Source organism: Lethenteron reissneri, chromosome 22 (assembly GCF_015708825.2).
Source record: "Lethenteron reissneri isolate LAM-NWPU_2019-01 chromosome 22, ASM1570882v1, whole genome shotgun sequence".
NCBI lineage: Eukaryota > Metazoa > Chordata > Hyperoartia > Petromyzontiformes > Petromyzontidae > Lethenteron > Lethenteron reissneri.
In genome coordinates, this window is record NC_083800.1 from 9,114,323 (window position 1) to 9,136,062 (window position 21,740).

Here is a 21,740-nt window from a genome sequence, read left to right on the forward strand (position 1 = left end):
AACATGTTGCTCAAAACCTCAATTTATTATATTTTAAGAAAGGTTTACAACGTGCAAAACAATGATACGGCCACGAATAATATATTTTCAGTTGGCATTGTCAAAGCAAAATTCAGCAGTGTGAAGCAGAGTTATAAATTCATAACATTTAGGACATCTCAATGCTGCATTCTCAAATGTCACATCATTTGAGAGGAATTTCTCTTTACGGTTTCACCAAAGCTGTCTTACCCTTAGCATCAGCCGAGTAGACCTGCTAGGCAGAAGCAATACATTTTCCGAATTCACACACATTAAAAAATATTTTGATCTAAGTGCCATTTGATGTTGCTCACACTTGAAACAGAATCTGTGATTAATTACGTAAAGGTCTGTAAGCTACCAGACTCATGGTCAGTAAAAAAAGGCTGATAAACTGTATAACCAAGTAAATGAATGCAGTCATAAACACATGAAAATTTTACATTTGTTACTGTTACAGTATTAGTTGCATGAATCGCCATTACATGTTTGTTTTGTGAATACATTATTATTCGATTACATTTAACAGTAATATGTTGCGTAAGAAAGAGTGTTGTCAACAGACATGTGTAAATTGTTCCAGAAGTCACGCTGGACATGTCGCGAGTGCATAATTTTCCTAAATAAGTTGAATTTAAACGTGATGTGTGTGTGTGAATACCACGACGGGCGTAAGAGACGTATCGTATAATTCAGCATGGCAACACATTGCATATTATCACTTGCAGGAACGCTGTGTACCTGTCATGATGGCGAGACGCCGCCACATGTTTATTAAGAAACATCCTTGGCGAATCATATGTATTTGCATATTAGTACATTGTGCGTAGAAACACAGTATAGCATTGGGAGATTTACTTCTGTTCATAGCAGTCCAGGAGAATTCGATTTATATATAAGACCTGAGACAATGTGGCACTGCGCCACTTAGTAAGTGATGGTCCACTGCCTGACGGTGGCATCATGGGAGGTGGTGACCAGGGTGTGGGTGTCTAGCCACGCTATTCCGCTCACGTGATGCATTCGGTGTGAATCTGCAGGGAACATAGGAAAACACATCAACATTCGATGAAGGTAAAAGGTGCAGCCCTTGCAATCGCTTGCCCTGCTACAGGGTGCTCTAGAGAGCTTTTACAGAGGGTATTTTCACCCTCCTCTTCCATGCTGGATAGACGTGGGGGTACTCACACTTTACCCAACTGCACGCAAACCTGCCGATCGACTGGTGAACCCGTGGACAGAGGCGGGGGGGGGTTATCAAGCTTGATAATCTTCTTGGTTCTTTCGGTAAAGTCACGTAGAAAGGCAGTAATAAAATAATCCCTTCTACGTGACTTTACCGAAAGAACCAAGAAGATGAATCCCTGCAGTCACGAAAGCTTTAAATGGAAATTTAAACTTGATAATTTTATCAAATGTCATGCTAGGGCATCGAGTCTAGTGTGCCGACCATTCCACTATGGCAGCATCCATAATAACATTCAATGAGAACAGGATTACAGTATTCACATCCAGGCTGTTGTAGTTTCAAATTCTAGTCACGGGTCAACCCTCCTTATCATTCTTGCAGAGCTGAGTACCAGTTTTTTGGGAAGTCAACATTGGTCATTATAAAGAAAAGTGTCCCTGCCATAGGAACGTGTAATTTCTACCACTGGCTTATGCCCATGCATTGAGATAATCGCCTATACACAATAGAGACAAATCTCCAGGACAATGTATCAGTATTCTGCAGATACGAATCTTGTCCATTGAATTATGTCACGTGTAAATGTATCATTTAATCTGTATCAAAAAGTACAATGAAATTGATAACCTAGTGTATTTTAAAGTTATTTTCTGGTGCTGGAAAATGTGAATTTCAGTGTGAGTGTGATAACTCAGGGAAATGCTTTATTCGAGTCCTGGAAAAATGTGAATTTCAGTGTGAGTGCGATAACTCAGGGAAATGCTTTATTCGAGTCTTGGAGAAATGTATAAAACTTGAGAGTTCTGGGATCTATGGGAGTGTGCGCGTGCAGCAGGATGAAGAGGCCCACCTGGAATCCTGATGCGATTGTTTGGGTCTTCCACTGTCCACACGTAGACCATCATATCCATGCCCCCCGTGGCAAAGTGCTGGCAGTCAGGAGACCAGGCCAAACAGGTCACCTTGGCGTGGTGCCCGTAAAATGTGCCGTGCTCCTTAAAGGGAGATAGCAGGAGGGAAAGGGCAGAAGGACGCAGAAAAGTTTCACGCCATGGCACAATATTATGTGCAGTTATGGATGTTTCCACCACCATCTACATGACTACATGCACCAACAACAGTGCCACTTAGAATAGTCCCGTTTATTGATGATCCAGCACTCACTATTTCACTCCAGTGACTCGCTTACCAGCGTCCAGTCTCCTCTTTATCACTCTGCTTTTGCTACTACTCTGTTCCCGTAAACTTCACTCACTGATTTATTCAACTATGTTGACTCGTTCTACCAGACTAGTTTTGTTTTTATCCATACTGTGTTCAGCCAACATACTGCGGTCATATGGGTGGAGTGGTGGCATTGGTTAATGCACTGTACTCTGAACCTAGCCATGGTAAGTGGCTAGTGATGTCTGATCTGAACCAGTCCTGGCTCCACACCAAACCCCTTCACCACCCCACACTGAGCAACGTGAAGTATGTTCAAACAACCACAATGACGATATGGCATGGGGAGCCCTTCATTTAAGAGATGAGGGTTCCTTGAGCAGGCTGATAACCAGCAGTGATCATGACTGATGTACGTATGTTGAACGTCTTCTGCACCATACGTAACCAACTGTGCCAATCGGAAATGCGATTAGCACGGTGATAAATTAAATGTGCTGATGATAAATAAGATGCACTCTAGCACATAGGAATGAACGGTCAATCACGCACCAAAACTGGTAGAGTGCCATTGTGGTTTTTGTCCCATTGTAGAGCCTCTCACCTTGTAGTCATCAACTGTGTTGAAGACACTGACAACTTTGTTACTGTCACACACAGCCAGGAAAGCGCCGTTCGGAGAGAAAGCCAGGTCAGTGACGGGGCCGTGTGCCTGCAGCGCCGACACGGTTGCATGCTTCTTCAAGGTGTTTCCATCGATATCGTACATGTGCACCTTTCCATCCTTCAGTGAGTGGCACACAGCACAAACGATCGGAATGTAAACATTACGGTTGAACTGCGATGTGTTTGCACAGAGTGTAACTCTGTGATTGGAACCAGGTTTCTCATTTGCAAGTGAGTTAATGGTTTCAGCCTGGTCACCCATGACTGCACGCAAAAACATCAATCGTGTGATTTCACTTCAATGTGGCAATAAAATAATTTGATAATACATTACGCCTATGCACTGCTCTCTGGTCAGCATTACAGCTTAATTTAATAACATGCTGCATAATGCCATGACATACATGCAAAATGTTGTGGCATTATGCACGTATAAAGTCATGGCATTCCACATGCGTACTTCATACTGTATTTAGTGATATAATAATCAGCTTTTCCCCTTTTTTTGGCAACAAAACAGGTGTTAAGATGTAAAAACACCAAACTGAAACCTTTTGCAAGGAATCATGTCTGCATTAACACAAATGCTTGTAGTCAGAATGCAAACAAAAAACATACCCTGATAATATATGCATTGTCCTTAAAACTGATTGGTCCACACCAGAGACAGCTATTTTTTGAGCCTCGTCTCAAACGGTGTTATACCAGAGGACGCCAAAAGGCCTACGTCTTTGATGCACTGTGCAGACATGATTCCTTGTAAAAGGTTTCAGTTTGGTTTGGTGTTTTAAAATCTTAACACTTGTTTTGTTGCCAGAAAAAAGAGGAAAAACCTATTATTACATTTTAGTACTGGCAAAAGAGGTCCCATGATGCATTTAGTGATGGTCACAATTGTTATTCCTAGAATATATTCACGTTATCAAGAACTGGCTTGGCAACTATAAGGCATGCTCAATCACAATAACACGAATGGCACTTGTTCCTATCGGAATACCATTGCACACACAGCTTCGAGCAGAGTTTAAATATACTTACTACACCCCCGACTGCAACAATGCCATTGCTTGGGTGGATGGACACAGCTTCAGGGCCGAATCCAGGAGCCTCTATCACAAATGCTTTCTTGCGATCCTTCAGCAGCAAGATCTGGCAGAGATTAGGTAGCAGTGTTAATTGGAGTCACACTTTTTTAAAATCTGCTTTTGTAGATTTTCCCAAGGATATTGTCAGCACACCCGGTGGTACACCTACTTGTCTGAACAGCTGTATTGTTTTTAGAAAATACACCTGTCTGGGATCTGGAGAAGCACACGTGGCTTGTTTGATGCACTTGTATACACTGCCTTGTGTACATGTACAAGCCAAGTATTTATTCCTGCTGTTTAAGTACTTGCGGTTTGAATGAAAACAGAATGTGTGTTTGTGTGTGCACATGGCCTGGTATGAACCCAGCCTGCAATTACACCAGCTGAACTGCACTTTGGTTGATGGACACTTCAGCAACAACGTGACAGAACAGTATTGCAATTTATAGTGGCATGCCGTTTCAAATATTGCCTTTGAGATTAAGTACACATTAGCCACAGCTTGAGTGTTTTGTACTTTTATCAATGCCTCATTACCAAAGTACACATTCATATGGATTGAAATTCAAGTTATTCCAGCATAATGATTTACAATTGTTATCTCACGTCTGATGGAACTGTTTTTCGATAACTAAGAGATACACATGCAGCCATTGCACACACACTAATGTCTTAAATCGATCTCAAAGCATTTTCAGCTCTCTGACCCTGCTGAGCACACATCCAGAATTGTTTATTAGAAAATGGAGGGAATGGTTTTCTTGAAGCCCACATTAAAAATCCTTTACCTTAAAACCTCTTAAGCTTGAAGAGTGGTAATGAACATTTGACAATGATGAAATTCAAGCTCAGTGAAGCACAGTGAAGGACACAGTGCATTGCTCCACATTGTGATTCAACAAGACTGAACACATTAAGCTCCTTTGTTTCATACTGAAACACACTGATCCGAAACTACATGTGTGATGTGTGTATGCATAGTCGTGGAGCTTATGAACATTTCCAAGGTGTGTTTGTAAATGCAATCATGTGTAAATCTAAGCGTTTGCACATAACTGATGTCTCAACATTTCTGCCACGCGGTTCTATAGACGAGTGTGTGGATACCTCGTGTTGTATCTAACAATGGCAGTGGAAAATTTTACAAACCTGCCCAATGCAGATAACCACAGTGCAGCCACCAGGACCCACTGCAACTGACTTTGGCTGCTCATTCAGCTTCAGTGTATCTTGTGCGCTGTTGGAGGAATAACATAACATATGCAAACACGGAAGCATTTTTTCTCAAAACATGTTTTCTTCGGGTTTCGTAGTATGTTGTATGGAAAGATGCCTGAAGTTTCAGTCAACGTAATGCTGGGAGCTTCAGTTCAGTTTCTGATGTTCAATTCCTGAAGAAGATCTCAGCTAATGGAGCGAAATATGAGACATTGTGCCGAATTACACGAGATACAACCATAAATCACATTCTAGAAATATACAGCGTGACGAATTAAACTTATGCAGCGGAATTAAATAGTAAGTGTTTGGGTTTGTCTAGGAAAGCCTGAGTCTCAGAAAGGTGCTGTTTTGAGATATTTCATCAATTATTTTTCTGAGTAATTTTCTGAGGGGAAAGAAACTTACGTAACCATTTAAATGTCACAGCTAAGAGAAAGACATTCGTTTTTAACCTCAATGTTGATCCAAAAAATATACAGGCAAGCAGTGTCAGATCCAGGGGTGGGGAGGTATAGGGGCAATCGCACTCCCTTGAGACCCTGGAAATTGGTATTTTATTGATATTTATCAGAAAAAATGCACTGAATATATATTAAAAATAGTATTAATGTTGGGCCTTATTTTAAAAGCTTAAAATTTCAGGAATGCATTTTGCCTTTGGGAAGCTTCTAGATAAGCCTCTGACCATAGTTCACCTTACATTGTTTACCATGTAATAGTTATATTTTCTGTATTTATCCTACGTAATAACAGCGATTTTTTCATATCAATGGCAAAAACCCTGATATACACTTTTACAACATTTGCATGCACATATATACTTTGTTGTCACAAAATTATAAACACGTACACATATATTATATACCCTCGTAGCTAATTTTGAAATGTATAATATTGGCAATAAACATTGAAATTGACACATTAACCAAATCTTTAAAATCACACACTGCAGGGTTTTAATATGAACTTCCACTTTGCAACATGTAATTTTAATGCCTTGTAAATGTCAAGCTAGCTTCAAGAAATGTGTATCGTACAATACTATAATTTAGTACCATTGTCATGTCAAGCCATTGTTTTAGCACAAGACTCTCACAAAGGCGTTACGTTTCACATGCTTAGCAGAAGTCTGCTAGGAGCGTGCGATGTTGTTGAGTATTTTTTTGCAATTTGGACCTCGACACCGGCAAGCAGTACTTCTTTCCAACAAAATGTCATGGGGATCTTTAGTGTCAACTATGAAGCTGATGGCTCATATTTACGGTTAATACACCCGCAGTATTAACCAGGGTGGCCGCGGAGCTTGAATTGAAAACTTCTGCAAGAAGCGGCAAACCCTACAATGGCTTGGCAATGTCACTGCTCAAATTGTATACAATTAATGAAGGGTGGCAGGTAATGAAGCGGCTGACTGCTTTCAAACTGGCTTATTGGTGACGATGCTGATGGGCTAGCTGGCCGTATTGACTCACCTGTATTCCTTCGAGTCGAGGCTTGTGAATCGCAGCGTGTCATCCATTGAGCAGCTGACGAGCGAGTTTGATTCATCTACGGCCATGTGGGACACTTGGTTGGTGTGGCCTTTCCCCGCAAAGCCGTCATTAATTCCACTCTCCGCATCCCAGTGATGTGAACCCACGCCAATGCACAGTTAAAGGAACAGATCTCTACAGGTATACATATCTAGCTCGAGTTAGAGATCAATTACAACAAGACTAATATGAGGCTGAAGTGTCTTTGAGATCAAATAAGCATTGAGCAAAACTAAGTGGTCCTGAAACAGTGGTGAAAATACCACATTCTCATGATGGGAGCCAGTCTTTCCTCCACGGGTATAGATAAAATTGCAAGTGTAAAAAGACACTATTAAACTATTTTTTATTTTACCAGGTAAGGCCCACTGAGATATATAGCTCTTTTTCCAAAGTAACCTGGCCACAACTGATAGCCCAATGAAGTGGCTTATAATGTGGAAATATATAGGATCAAAATACTCCAAAAAGCACGTTTCTAAACATGGAGAGAAAAACCGGAAGAGCCTGGGAAAAATCCACGTGACCACAGGGAGAACACGCAAACTGCAAGTATACAGGAGTCAGGGTCGGGATCAAACCCACAACCTACTATATACGAGCCAAAGTAGTTAACATCTTGCCACCGCAGCACCCAGGTGCAACTCTACTATTGCTTGCTCACACCACCACTGGCGAAAGGGGCTTCCACTAGACGGTGTTCTAGAGAGCCCCTCTTGAGGGTGATTGCCCTCATCTTCCACACTGGACAGACATCTTGGAAGATGCGGCAGTACTCACTCTTGACTCCAATAATATAACACAGTCAAAGAATTACTGTCTTCATGCTGCAATGAGCATTGCGCTGTACTCATCTTTGTTGGCCACCTTGAGTCAGTGGTGAAGAGTTCACATTGCTACAGCATTGATCTCTTCAGAGGGCAATGATGGTTGACTGATTACCAGCGAGGTGCTCAATTTATTGACCAGATATGATAATGGGCTGAGCTCATTAAGGTTTTATTTTTATTTTATGTAAATACTTGTTATATTGTATTAATAAAGATATATTAATGCTGTGTTTCCACAACCACTGATGATGAGGGCTAAGCAGCTCAAGAATAGCTCAGGGCTGCTCCACTACAACTCGGTTCTTAAATTCCAACAACCAAACCGTCGTTCTGCGGCCTCATCACCCCTTGCGAGACGTTTGCCCAGTGTGGAAGAGTAGACCAAATACCTTCTTGGGAAGCTCTCTAAAGTTCCCTCTAGTGGAGCCCTTTCTTCCACCAGTGATGTGAGCAAGCAATTGCAGGGCTGCACCTTTACCCTTACCCATTTTACTTTCAAAAGTTTTTCTTCCTGGTTCTCTTATTTTGTATTTGAAAAGCAAAGGGTGTTTTTTTCATAGACCAACGATCATACGTGTCAACCCCAAAGGGTTCAATATCAGTGAGATCCCTACCCAAGACGTTGGGAAAACCCCAGGAAACTGAGGCAAAAAAACAAATAAACTTAGAGAAAACCTAAACCTGTGGTTCTTAACCTGAGGTGCACGCACCCCCTAGGGGTATGAGGCACGGCCAGATTTTTGTTAGATGGTAAATTATCGAAACACAAATTAAGCACGGGCATGTAGGTACAACTACTTTGTTTCATCAAACCTATGTATTTATTAACATTATACATGTTTTAACGATTCAGAACCGAAGGCTGCATTAAAGGTTAAGAACCACTGACCTAAACTGATATGGAAACCCAAGAAATTTAATGGACAGACCCATTTAACTGTCATGCAGACAGGAACGAGGCCACGTTGGAGAAAGGGTTGGAGGGGGGGGGTACAAATCCGTTTGCGTAGCAGCAATAAGCCTATGTACACCCCACATAATGAACACCCCTCCAACCCCCATAGAAAATGATATCATCAAACTAACATTGGACAGTTATTAGATTCTGGCTGTTTTCTCACAGAAAGGGTGTGTGTAAAGACAACACTTTTGGAACCGACTGCTTACATAAGACCTGAAGCATCAGCCGCTGTCAGTTGACTGCAATAAATAAATAGGGCCGCGTGAGTTATTTTAAGGTAAATAACAAAAAAAAAACCCCATGAGAATCCATTGCACGACCATGAGACACTCAACATTCCAAAAAAAAGTGAGTCTCATGGCTAACACTTGAGATTTCACACATATGAACGGTAACAGAAAATACTGTGATGCTGAAACAGGTTTAGAGGAGGATATTGATGTGGCCGTCGATGCTGCCAGTGTAGATGGTGGCTTGGCCGTCTTTGTCTTTTGGAATGTTCAGTGCGAGGGACTGCACTGGTTTGCTGTGGCCCTGCAGATGGGTTTTCAGATAGCACGTGACATACAATGCACAGTCCAACATTTATCCAACAACACCGATTTATCCATTTATGCTTTGTTATGTTATTATTTTAGTCATAAGTACAAATAAGTTTACCCTTTCAACTGGTACAAAACTGACACCTTTATACAAGGCATCATGTTTGCAATAACCACAACACAAGCAGTCAAAATGCAAACAAAAAGAAACAACTCTGATGATGATAATGATATGCACTGTCCTTGAAGTTGATTGGTCCACACCCGAGACAGCTTTTCTTAGAGCCGAGTCTCCATTGGTGTTGGACCAGATGACGCCAAATGGCGTACAACTCAAAGACAGAGCACTATCAGAGTATTGAGAGCTCGGGGTAAGCATTTACACTATGAGACCTCCTTTACCAGTGGCAAAATATAGTAATAGGTTTTTACCCTTTCAACTGGTACAAAACTGACACCTTTATACAAGTACAAATAAGTTGCAACAATTGCATTTGTTATCCTCAATGTCATATCCAAAATTATCTTATAATTGAGAAAATTACGTAATTATTATTGCACCTTTTGAAAAAGAGTAGGCCATGTAAGCTGGCGTCATGGTCCAATTTTGTGAAATGTAATCCATTTCTCGCAAATTACTTAATTGGGAGAAACCAAATATCAGCATCGCACCCCTACTGGCAGACCAATGCCCGTATGCATGTCGGTGCTGCTGCATTCACCTTGTGCTGCACAGGGACAGCTGCCACTGTGGTCACCCTGGCTAGATTGCAGCAGGGTATTGGAACGGTTGAGATGAGATGCGATGGAAGGTGCTTCGATTTGCTGAGGCATTTAAGCCAGCACCCTATAAATGCAAATGGTACCCACCTGCCTCGATTGAATACATTGGATTATCATGATATATTACTGATAGGATGGTACTGCATACATTCTAATCAGTTATGTCCTAGTTAACATAGAATAACCAACGATTTGGACAGTATTACAAATGCAGTGTATTACAAATCATCACAACATGTTTGGGTGGGTAACATTTCTGGCAAGAATTCAACTCTATTTCACACATTGAAATGTGTAGATAGAGAATTATGTTTGCCTCTTCCTTTTTTATGTGCAAACCACTAGAAGCCTGAGAATTAAGCATGGCATTTGGTTTACACAATACGTGAGGCAATCCTTTAGACTGTAAAATCTCTCTGTCCATAACTATGAATCCTGGTTGCTTGATTTCACAGCATTGCCTCATTAGCAGTTTAAGTCTTTATTATAGAGGATTACTTCATTACACTTTGACAAGAGGAAATACCTTTAACTCAAAAAAAAATTATCCAAAAGGAAAACCTCAGGGGAATAAATGTCACCTTAATTAGGAAAATGTGCCCCATAGGATTATTATCGTCACAAATTGATGTGGAGGGAAAAAGCCCCTCTAAGCCACGCTAAATTGGTTCGGGATTAAAATTTGCATGTGCAAAGCTGCAGATTTAATTGGGGAAATTGTACTTTAACTTATAGCTAATCAACATTGATATGTATATATTTTATAATAATTTAAGCAAGATTACAAACACATGCACAGTTGATGCAGCATACGATTTATAAACTTTATCAGATAAATATTGAGGAAATTATTTAATTATTATTGAATACCGCTTGTTTAATGCTGTGTATTAGTTGTTTAGTGGGGAATTGTGGACATAAAAAGCAAATGTATCCGAAGCAACAGTTTCCTGCTGCAAATTGGTTGTATTATATAAGCATATGTGTGCTTTTACACTAATTATTTAAATTTAAGCTAAATATCCTTATAGGTGTAATTGCTGCAATTTTAAACGAATGTATACATTTAAAAAAATATTTGTACCATGTGAAGTTTCAGTGTAGCTTTAAATAAATAAGAATTCGTCTTTTTTGGTAGCCCTAGGATAGCGGTGTATATTCTACATATCAGAGGTGGGAGCCACTCTGTCATAGAATTTCGACTGATGATTGGATCAACAATAAAAGGGGTGGTAAGCTCAGTCGACCTTTAACTGGGATTTAAACTCACGACCTTTAAGTTGTCACCCGAGTGATCTAACATCAGTGCCATCCAATGGAATACACCAATACTATACCGCACCACAAGCGATCCAACAAGAGGCTTATTTCAATGCTGGTGAAGTCAAAGTTTGAACAGAAACAGCAGAATGCACCTTGATGACTCGGATGGGCTTGCTGGGATTGTTGGCGTCCAGGTAATTGATGTGCCCAGACAGTGAGATGCTGAGCATGTGGGAGCCCTGCCAGAGGCAACCCAGCTGCTGGTCGGACACGTCGGGGCCCATGCTGAACGTGGTAGTCGCCGTGCTGGTGGCCACATCCCAGAGTCGCACGGTGCGGTCGCCCGATGCCGAGATAAGCTGAGAGCTGTCAGCACTCCAGCTGATCTGAAAGGCGGTCATATTTTTTGCTCTGTTTTAGAGGTGTATGTTTTTCATCAGGTGTAAGGCAAAATGCTAAAACTTAAATCCATCATTGGCAACATCTCACCTTAAGCAGACCTCTGTTCTGTCTCCACAGACAAATAAAATATTGTTTATTTATCTTGACTTAAAGCTTTCGTGACTGCAGGAATTCATATTCTTTGGGTCTTTTAGCTTAGCCACGTAGATAGACAGAAATTTTTACTGATTTATTTTTAATAATTTTTCTATCTACGTGGCTTCACCGAAAGACCCAAAGAATATTGTTTATTCATTGACATATTAGCTTTCCAGATCAATATTATCCAGCAGCATTTGTTTAGGCAAGTAAAATCTGGACCAGTTTCGACAAACCCAGAAGGCTGCAAACAGTCCAGACTTTGCCTGCCTATAGAAATGTTGGAAAATATTGGTCTGAAAAGCCAAAAGGTCGATGGCTAAAAATATGTTATTTGGAAGGGGAGACAGAATGAAGGTATATTTATATGTTACCAATAATGCTGTACAATACCGCACACTTGTTGAGGACATGCAATATTGACTGCAAAGGCCAAGCAGGTATTTGTTTGAAATGCCAGTGGAACTCATTTTGTTGACAAAACAGGGACGATGGGTTGAATCGATCTCTGACGAGGAATTGAACTTGCAAACTGTCTACTCGTGCTACGAAGCCAGATTTTTTATTTTAAAGATCCCTAAGTAGATTCGAGCTACTTTCATGCAACCTCATAGAACAAATTTCAAGAAGACTATCCAAATAGTCTGTCCTGACCACGGGTAGGAGATATCTTTTCCTATATTTTAATTACGTTTTATTACACGAGTAGAGTCAAGGATGTATTAATAAAGTATGGATACCATTCTTTTTTAGTTTGAGATTTGGTTCAATCTTTGGAGAATGGGCTAAGCCAATAACAATGTTCAAAATAACTATTTTATCCAAGAAGATATCAATTGATTTAGGCTCAGAATATAATTGCAACTATTAACGTGGCTCACAAGGTTTTTGTTGAAATTATTGTTTAAGTTGAGCTTACAATGTTTAAGGGATCAGGGCTTATGTGGGAAAAATAATGGTTAAGGCTCTCGGTGACAACCTGCCAATACTTCAGGATGAGTTAGATTGACGCTGCTGTAAATTTGCTAGCAGACACGTAAAATACTGCCATGCGCCTCCTGTGTGGCAGCAAAGGGCATTGTTGATGCATGAACACATGCAGCTTGTTGCCTAAATATAATGATGCAGGTGCACGGGCCAAAAAAGCACATCTGCAGGGGTTGCACTAGACTAGGTGGAAGGGAGATGGACTGGGTAATTGCAATGTAATATATGCCTGCAGGGTATGTCAATGCAGAGAAAATTGCTTTAAACATAAAAAAAAATTGCGTCAATCCATCTGCCGATGTTAATTGTCCAGGGCTCTATGGATTTTTTTTTTATTTTTAGCTGACCGACATCTTCGTAGTCCATCTGCCTGTGTCACTTACAGCATAAATTCCTCCATCGTGCGCCTTGTCTCCTCCCAGGGCACATATCTTCTGTCCGCTCGTGCCATCGTACACAAAGATCTGAATGTCAACAGCCCACGCATTGGTTAGAATATTACGTCGAGGGTTAATATATCTTAACGTCTCTATTCTAATTTTTCATGAAGATATACAGTACACCTTCCATGAAATAAACTCAAGGTTAACTGACCTATAGTATAAAGGTGTAGTCCTGCAATTGCTTCCTCGTGCCACTGCTGATATAAAAGCCTCCACTCAAGTGAAGTTTAGAGGGCACCTCGAGAGGGTATTTTGGCCTACTCTTCCACTGTGTTTCGACATCTTGGAAGAGTTGGGAATACCCACATTTTACTCCACTACAATCGACCGACTGATGTGCACCCATTTATACCGCTGGGTGGATAGAGGCGGCCAGTTTCATGAAACTGGCCCCAATGTTTTTATTGCCATGGCAGGATGTTGAACCGGTGAATTCTGGGTTGCAAATCCATTACACCATGGCAGCACTTATAGTATAGTATTCTTCAATCAAAATATTCCATTCTCTGCATCTAATTAAATGTTTTTACAATTAAACCCCAAGCTGAAAATTTGAATCCAAATATGGCAATGAAGGTTGTAAATCATGTGTTTGGAATGTAATGCAAGAGTGTAGGCTCAAAAATAGGTTGAAACTGGCAAATACCTGACCATCGGCTCCAGCTGTCGCAAACCTTGCACCGTCAGGAGAAAATCGTATGCAGTTCACAAAGCGGGTATGGTCCTGCATACATATGGGCACCACACAGTAAAATACAATGCTCTTTAGACACGCATGGACCACTGACCACTTGCAAACATGGCCTAGCGGTAGTGCATTAACCACTTGTTGCAGAAGTTCATGTGATTAATACTGCAAGCACAATGCATTAATAATACACGCCGTCTGCTTCGCAGTGGAAGTTAAAAATTTCCTGCCGTCGTTTGTAAAAGTAGGCTATTGTTTGCCGGCATCAGGGTGCAAATTTTCCAAAATTTAAAATGATTTCTCAATTGGAATTAGATGTATAAATCATCGCCCCCCCCCTACTGAGAAATTAATGTCCATTTTCAGGCCAGGTGTTGAGTCACCTTGTGCCCAAAGGGTCAGCTCCAACTGGGGGTTCCCCTTCAAATGGTTGAGATGTAATGCACTTTGAGAGAGTACAGCGTATAAAGCAGCAACATATCTAAAACAAATTGTTTTATTACTGCCTGTGTTCTTCTGCATTTTTCGTGATATATTTGAGCAATAGAAAATCATTGTATTAATAGGATCACCACTGTTATGTTGTCACAAAGTGGTATGCATTTTCTCCACCATGTTGGTCTGACCGCCAACCAGGTTTTGAAAGCAGAACCATCTTTAAATTGGGAGGCCTTAACCACAGCATCACTTGCCGGATAGCATATAATAGTTTAACATGTAGGCTTTCGCGACTAGTATTATTCATAATAAAGGTTTTTGGGTTAGAGCGCGTTATTTATAAATGTGTCGCAATCCTCCACCACCCGACACGGCCAATCAGTAAAAAAAGTGTCACGTTGACAAAAGACAAATAGTTCACTACTTTAGCCCACCGGTGTGTTGAAGAGTGGATCCACAACATTTACAATTTGAGTACGACGTTTCGCTGGAACTGAATAGCTGGGTTTTGCGCATTGAGATTATTTAAAATGCATTAAGTGTATCTTTACCATGTGGCCAGATAACCAAAGTGTCATCGACATATCTAAACCAAAAAGATTGTTTAATGTACTTGAGGCAAGTGCTCTTGTTGAAAAGTTTTCCATGTACAGATTTGCTACAGCAGGAGACAAAGGAGAGCCCATTGCTTCTCCTTCATTTTGCTTAAAGAAGTCACCTCTAATTGAGCATACTACTGCATATATTTTCACGACCTTAGCCGCAGAGCTCTACGATGTGTGTTTCCCGTTGTCTTGCACATTGTTTAATACAGTTCCAAAGGAAGCTCCCAGCATGTTAACTACCTTGCCTGGTACACAGGTCATCGGTTCGATCCCGACTCTGATGCCTATATAAATGGAGTTTGCACATTCTCCCCGTGGTTGGTAAACCCTCCGCATGTTGAAACATACGTTGAGAGCATTTGGCTGCTATGAATTTCCACGTGATAAGCCAGTTTGTTATCGTTTGTGGCCAAGTCGCTTCTGAAAAAGAGTTATATAGGTCAGTGGGCCGTAACTGGTAAAATATTATTTTAAAAAGTTACATGGAGGAAAATGTCAGAAATCATGCCGGACAATACACGGTGCTGCAACCGATTTAACGGACTGCTTCACCATGAGCGTGAATTGGAACTTGAAGGGTGGGCCATGGTAGAAGGCGCCGCAGTTGTCATCGCTGGCCGTCACGAGGCGGTAAGGGCGGCTTGGACGGATGTCCACGCTGTTGATGGTCTTGGTATGGCCTGCGATTTCTCCCACGGATGAACCTGAGTCCCACAGGATCACCGAGCCATACCTGCCACAAGCCACACATGATTAGCACCTTGGGCGCTGGTGTTGTGTCAATTGTTAAGTACAAAGAAACTAATAAAAATTCATGTGACATGCAGCAATGTATGCCAAACGAATTTTGGGCAGTGCACACCTTTGTTGGCAGTCCTTTATAGGATGAGCAGAATACACTTCCCACAGAGGCACTCATTTTATTGAACTCCAAATGATAAAGAGCTAAGTTGAACCCTAAATGGATTTTAAACCTGGATCAGGAGCTTTACCAGAGTACCACATATGCGAACTAATAACGATTAATTATAATTATACAGCACAGACTAGATCACTGCCTAGATGGACACCATCAGTGATAAGGCAACGGACAGTTTTTCACTCCTATGGCCAAGGTGCCTTGGCCGCCAGAGTGAATCTATTACAGCTGGATTTCGACACATCTTAGGCAACTCTTTGATCAATTTCAGCCGAACTGTTTCTATTTCTTATAATTTATAATAACATTTTGTTCACATTTACAAGGGTTATCGTATCCCCACATTTTAATGCGGACAGAGCTGAGGCTTTAACCTTGGTTGGAAAGCGTTAACAAGTGCGTCATAAAAGTGAGTGGAAATTACAACTCACTTCTCCCGCCCCTCCCCAACGATGGCGATCCTTTTGCTGTCCTCGCTCCACGAGATGTCTTTGATCTTCCCGCCAAAGGGCTGGTACTCATACTTGAGGATGTGCTCCTTCTGCGTGCTGTCCCAAATGCGCAGCTTCCCTGACACGTCTGCACATCAGTGGGGGCGGGGGAGGTCATGCGCTGTTAGAGCCAAACCGGCTTCAGAATGGACAACAATCAGAGATGTGGCCGATCGCTGTTAGCCATGTGACTGCTACGTCACATTTAATTTTCTCAACATTTTACCCAATGGCTTTCTTAAAATTGTGCGTTTACAGCCCTTTTGTCGATTCACTCATGGATGAGGACCTCCCCATACCGTGCAGGTCATTGGGGTTGTTTGACGATACTTCCAACACACTGGTTAGCAAGGGTTGTGAATGCGGGGATCATAGAAGTGACAGCATAGACAAAGTATTTTCCGGCACAGCTCTATTCTGCCCTCAACAGCCTATTACACTTGTCATGCATGGTAGTCACCTATTCAAACGCTATGTAGGCTCAAGAATGCGTTACTTCTTAGATCTGACATGATCGGGCACACTCACAAGTGATTTGGGCATTGGCCTGAAAAACATCGTTGAGGTAAATTATTACCACATCGGGCTATTTTGGAGGACAACTCGGAGGTCATGTTTGTGTGTGTGTGTCGGTCATAGGCTTCTTTCAATTAAGCAATATTAAGTGCATAATAGCCACTAAGGTCCTTCTCCAACAAAGTTCAAATGGGTGACAGAACAGCTGTCACTGAGCTTTTTTGCAGCAGTAGTGGCGGTTGCTTTGTGAACACGGCTGACCTCCAGATGCAATGTAGAATCCGCTGGGTGCATACTTGGCCACCAAAACCTGATGAGAATGTTCTGTGTAGACATCGCTTATTGCAGGATTCTGCAAGAGAAACGAAATCACATTATTCCAATAAAACCTGGATATTTAAAAGTCAAAGTATCTCAACAACTGAAACGAGCATTGCCCAGTGTTCATCTCTGTTGGTGATTGTGATCCAATAAGGGAAAATCCACGTTACTGTATGACATTGCTCTTCAAAAATGTCAATTACTTTTGACTTACTACTCGAGCTGGGAAATCGTTTGGTACAAATCCACCACGAATTATTCCTACAGGAATCGCAATGCTGTTAATGGGTAATTCCTATATAAAAATGTCCACATACTATAAATGAGTGAGCATCTGCGTGTGTACATCTATGAAAATGAGTCGACATTCCATCATTTGGTAATCACTTTGGTCTTCGTGGAGTGATAATCATGGTAGTTCCAATGGTAGCTCTGGTAGAATCCAGTGATGTTGACAGTTTTAGTGGTAGTCTGGATGGTACTATTGGTAGTCCTGCTGGTTGAGGTGGTCACTGTGGGAGTTCCAGTGGTCCCAATGGTTGACGAATGTCAGTTGACTAATATTGACCAGAATCGTCCTTGAAATGGATTACATAGACTATGGTCATATGTATCAATTGCGATTTTGATCAATAGGTTGGTCAGGTCTTGTAGACCCTCTATATTTTTACTATGCCAAGCTCATCACCCTCCCACGATTCAATGGTTCCGCTGATTAAAGATTCTTGCTCGAAATCATATTGGATACCAAGGGTGAACTCATTATTCCGGGCTTGGAATTGGGATAATTTTGCAGTTCTATTTCCTCCCAAGAGTTGAATCCTAGTGGTGCTTACTTCACTGATAACAGAGTTATGAGAGGCTAAGTCAGGCTCATACGTGTAAACCTGTTACCTTACCTGTTGAAAAATCGCAAAGCCAGTTGGACCACTGCTGCCAATGTAATATGAAGCTGCTGATGTACATTTTATACATTATTTAGGAAGGTACATATATGTAATTTCTGATGTTACTATAAGAGCACCTAGAAATCAATACTGTAGAGCACTTTTAATCCATGACCCTATTATCCAAGATTATTATTCTGTTATTATCCACAAGATAGATGTTTTCTATTATCCACTGGATATATTTCTTCCATAATGTATAATCATACCAAGTATAAGTGGAGTCAGCTGAATGGTATGGTAAATTATTCCGAATATCCTTATCAGCTGCTCCCGCTATGGATTGATGATAATGTTGCCAAGTTTGGAGCGATGGATCCAAGTACCTTGTGGCTTTCTCTTGGTTATAATGATGATGCTTGGAACACCACACTAGTCACAAATTCCTTTGCATTTACTCATAGCTAAGTGGCACTCAGGGGTGGTAATGGGAGAGGCAATAACACAATGATTCCTGTAATTCCAGGCTATTAATTGGATAGCAGAATAGAGTAGTGAAAATTGCTATTATCTGCGCTTATCCTCAGCCTTCTGTGTGGATAAAAGTAGTTTTTTTAATGGATATAAGCAGATTAAAACAATGAACAGCACATTCCATATCTCAACAGATATGAGGCATGTCACTGTTCGTCCATGTTATATGTATAGGGCACATGTGAACACCAATTTGACAGCGTACCTCGATGTTGCGGATGATAACACTCTTGCCGTTGGTGTAGAGGAAGTTGTTCCCTTTAGGGTCTCCTCCGATAACCTTTGCAACACCTCTCTCCACCTGCGGAAGGCTGGCATACAAGCTTTCTAATGGCACACAAAGACACACACATATATTTTAGTTATATTTTTCATATTTGGCCACAATTGAATGACACTTATGAATAAACTCTCATGCAACCATATCAATGTCAAACATATAATAAGGTGATGAAGCCAAGTGTTCCAAATGATCTTTTAAGTTGCATTTGTAGGCCAGATAAGTGGGCAGTGCAACAACTAGATATGTAAGTGGTCAAAATGAACCGATTGCATTTGGACCAATCACGATAAAAAAAGTCTGTTGTAAACAAAAACATCTGACACAAATCACAACTGTTTTAGGGTTGCTTTACCAACATGACTGCAATACACAGTATACATCGGGGTAATTTATTAACCACGGGCTTTGGCTTTAAATGTCACGGTTTATAAACAATGCTGGAATTAATAATGATACATATGTCTTTTATATAGGGCCCTCCTATACGCGGCGCTTTAAATCTCATCCGAAACATTCACACCTCCGATTAGCACGGTTGGCTACGTATGGTGCGAAAGAAGTTCATACATTTGAAAGGGCACCCCCTGTGGCAGCTGTCCCCGTGGGCACAAGGTGACTCCGCAACTGGCCTGTAAATGCGCATTAGTCTGCCACTAGGGGGTGATGATTGCTATGTAATGTAATAACCCCAACCATGCTATGGATATCAGGCCCAGGTTTACTGGCTGGATTCATGCAGGCAGCGTGAGTGTGGTGGTGACGTCACCGCGTATATTTGCGTGATGACGTCAGCCCGCATACCACAGCGTTGAGCCGGGTTCGTGCGTGCTAACGTCACCCCCCAACGCAATTGCGTGAGATGTTATCATACTTCAACACCACCAGGAACTTTTATTAAAACAACGTTTTGCTGGCTGGTTGGCCGGATGGACGGACGAATGGCCACGTGTATATGTTTGTTAGTGATGATTTACTTACCTTTCTTATACTTTGCACTCCTATTGTGTTTTTTTCCCTATTGTTTGTTGTTGTAACGTTCTGACCCGCCCCTACTGAACATATCTTTTTTGCTCATCGGATTCCTCCACTAGAAATGTTTTGATTCTGAAGTTAAATAATTATTGACGACAATAGAGGCAATAAATATATACAAAGTATTCGTGCGAATGGCTCAGTCATACCTGAAGTTGTAATGATGTGTTTCTATATTCTATATAGAGTACACACAGTATTAGTGTTCAATTACACGAACAAGTCTCCCTTACCATACGTTCGGGGTTAATGGCCACATAACTTGCAGCCCCGAGTCAGTGGTGGAAATTCGACATTTCTATGACAGGGACCAGCAACAAATCATACTGTGTGGATTATTCTTGAGCGAATTGCCTTTTTGTAAGCTTTCATACCGCCTATAATGCTCTCAGCACAAAGTCCATGAGCTAAGACCACATTTCATTTGCCGTTGCCACCTGCGATGACAACTTAGGTGGTTCCAATTTAATCACGCGGCCAACAACAGTAAAATTATATAACGACCATTTAAAAATTGTGGGTTACCAGATAGTTCACTCTAATTGGTCATATAAACAAACCCGTACGACTAAAGTGTTGCTACTTTAGGTGGCACAGTACTATGCCATTTTCTGATTTGGCCCATGGACTAATAACAAGGAAGCCTACGTGTCAATCTAACACTAAAGCTTTCACGATCAATATCACGATTCATAATCGATATTCGGGTCAGATCGCGTTGGTAAAATGTGCGTCGGGTGGAGGAGGGTTTCCGACACACATGGTGGTACTCGATCCGACCCAATACAACATCTTATTATGAAGCAGGAGTTTATTGTCGCACGGGTTCGTGACCCGGTCCGGTAACCCCTTTGGGTGTGGCACGCCCGCCACTCGGGAGGGCTTTTGGTGAAGGTGGCACGAAGATGTCACAATAACAGTGACAGATTTTACTCGTGGGAGTACAAACAAATCCATTATCGCACGGAGTATGACTCAATAATAACACAGTGACGAATACACAAGTACCCACAAACTCCGGGCCAAAATCCTACACTTGTAAGCGAAAACCAACAACACTTATGATTATCAATGTCCTGCACATGCAACTAATTAAACCATTAAAATCACATATGGCCACTCGTGTGAAACTGGCCATTTGTATTAATGGGGTTACATAAACCAAGGTAATCTAACGACATTCTGAATTAATATGCCATGCATTTACATTAACGTTAATAGCCTACTAACTTCCTGCAAGCTGGGCCACTGAGTAGCGCAATACAGTCTACGCACATGCCTTGAATGGGTCCCGTTATAATGAAGGCACGAGAGACACTGTTACTTAACACAGGAATGTGACAGCGAGCGAGCGTAGCTACAACTAAACTGTACGTGAGTATTGCGTGCGATGTCACTTACTGAGCTGGTAGGGCATTGTTGACGGACCCGTATGTCCACACCAGTATCACAGGAATTGTTTAACCTGGTGTTAATGCTGAGCTGTTCCGTAATACAAGACGAGAGAGAGAGAGACGTTAGGGCCGAAGTGGGAGGGTGAACGTCTCTTGATTTTACCTTATATGGCAGCAATGTGCCGTGGTGGGTGAATGACAGAGCTTCCTCTTTTTTTCCTTTGCTCGCTGCATTGGTCTAGTAGAGCCCTCTGCCGGCGTCAACATTGAAGTGTTGGGCATATTCTGGGGTTTGTAGGAGGAGATGTCTCAGTAGAGGGCAGCATTGCTCTAAGTCTATGGGCCAGAGTAGCATTCGGTACCTATCGAGGACTGCACATATTTGATGAAACTGGTTTGTGT

The 21,740-nt window shown here is 41.4% G+C and overlaps 1 protein-coding gene across 1 annotated transcript; it reads right to left on the reverse strand.

Moving 5' to 3' along the window:
- Positions 1–3: 3 nt before the first annotated feature.
- On the reverse strand, positions 4–21,505 carry LOC133345611 (WD repeat-containing protein 1-like). The gene is made up of 15 exons (XM_061556532.1): positions 21,346–21,505; positions 18,835–18,956; positions 17,149–17,239; positions 16,312–16,459; positions 15,514–15,694; positions 13,877–13,954; positions 13,171–13,251; positions 11,413–11,646; positions 9,108–9,206; positions 6,822–6,976; positions 5,278–5,365; positions 4,079–4,189; positions 2,979–3,158; positions 2,061–2,205; positions 4–1,055 (listed from the first exon to the last, which is right to left on the reverse strand). The coding sequence occupies exons 1-15, from the start codon at positions 21,359–21,361 to the stop codon at positions 949–951; spliced, it is 1,836 nt and encodes a 611-aa protein (XP_061412516.1). The 5' UTR covers positions 21,362–21,505; the 3' UTR covers positions 4–948.
- Positions 21,506–21,740: the final 235 nt, after the last annotated feature.

Excerpts from the sequence above, each read along its gene's own strand:
- LOC133345611 (XM_061556532.1), bottom strand. Across the intron at positions 9,207-11,412 it reads AGCCCATCCGAGTCATCAAG|GGCCACAGCAAACCAGTGCA; the intron begins GTGCATTCTGCT and ends ACCCATCTGCAG. Across the intron at positions 4,190-5,277 it reads TGGTTATCTGCATTGGGCAG|ATCTTGCTGCTGAAGGATCG; the intron begins GTTTGTAAAATT and ends AATCTCTGCCAG.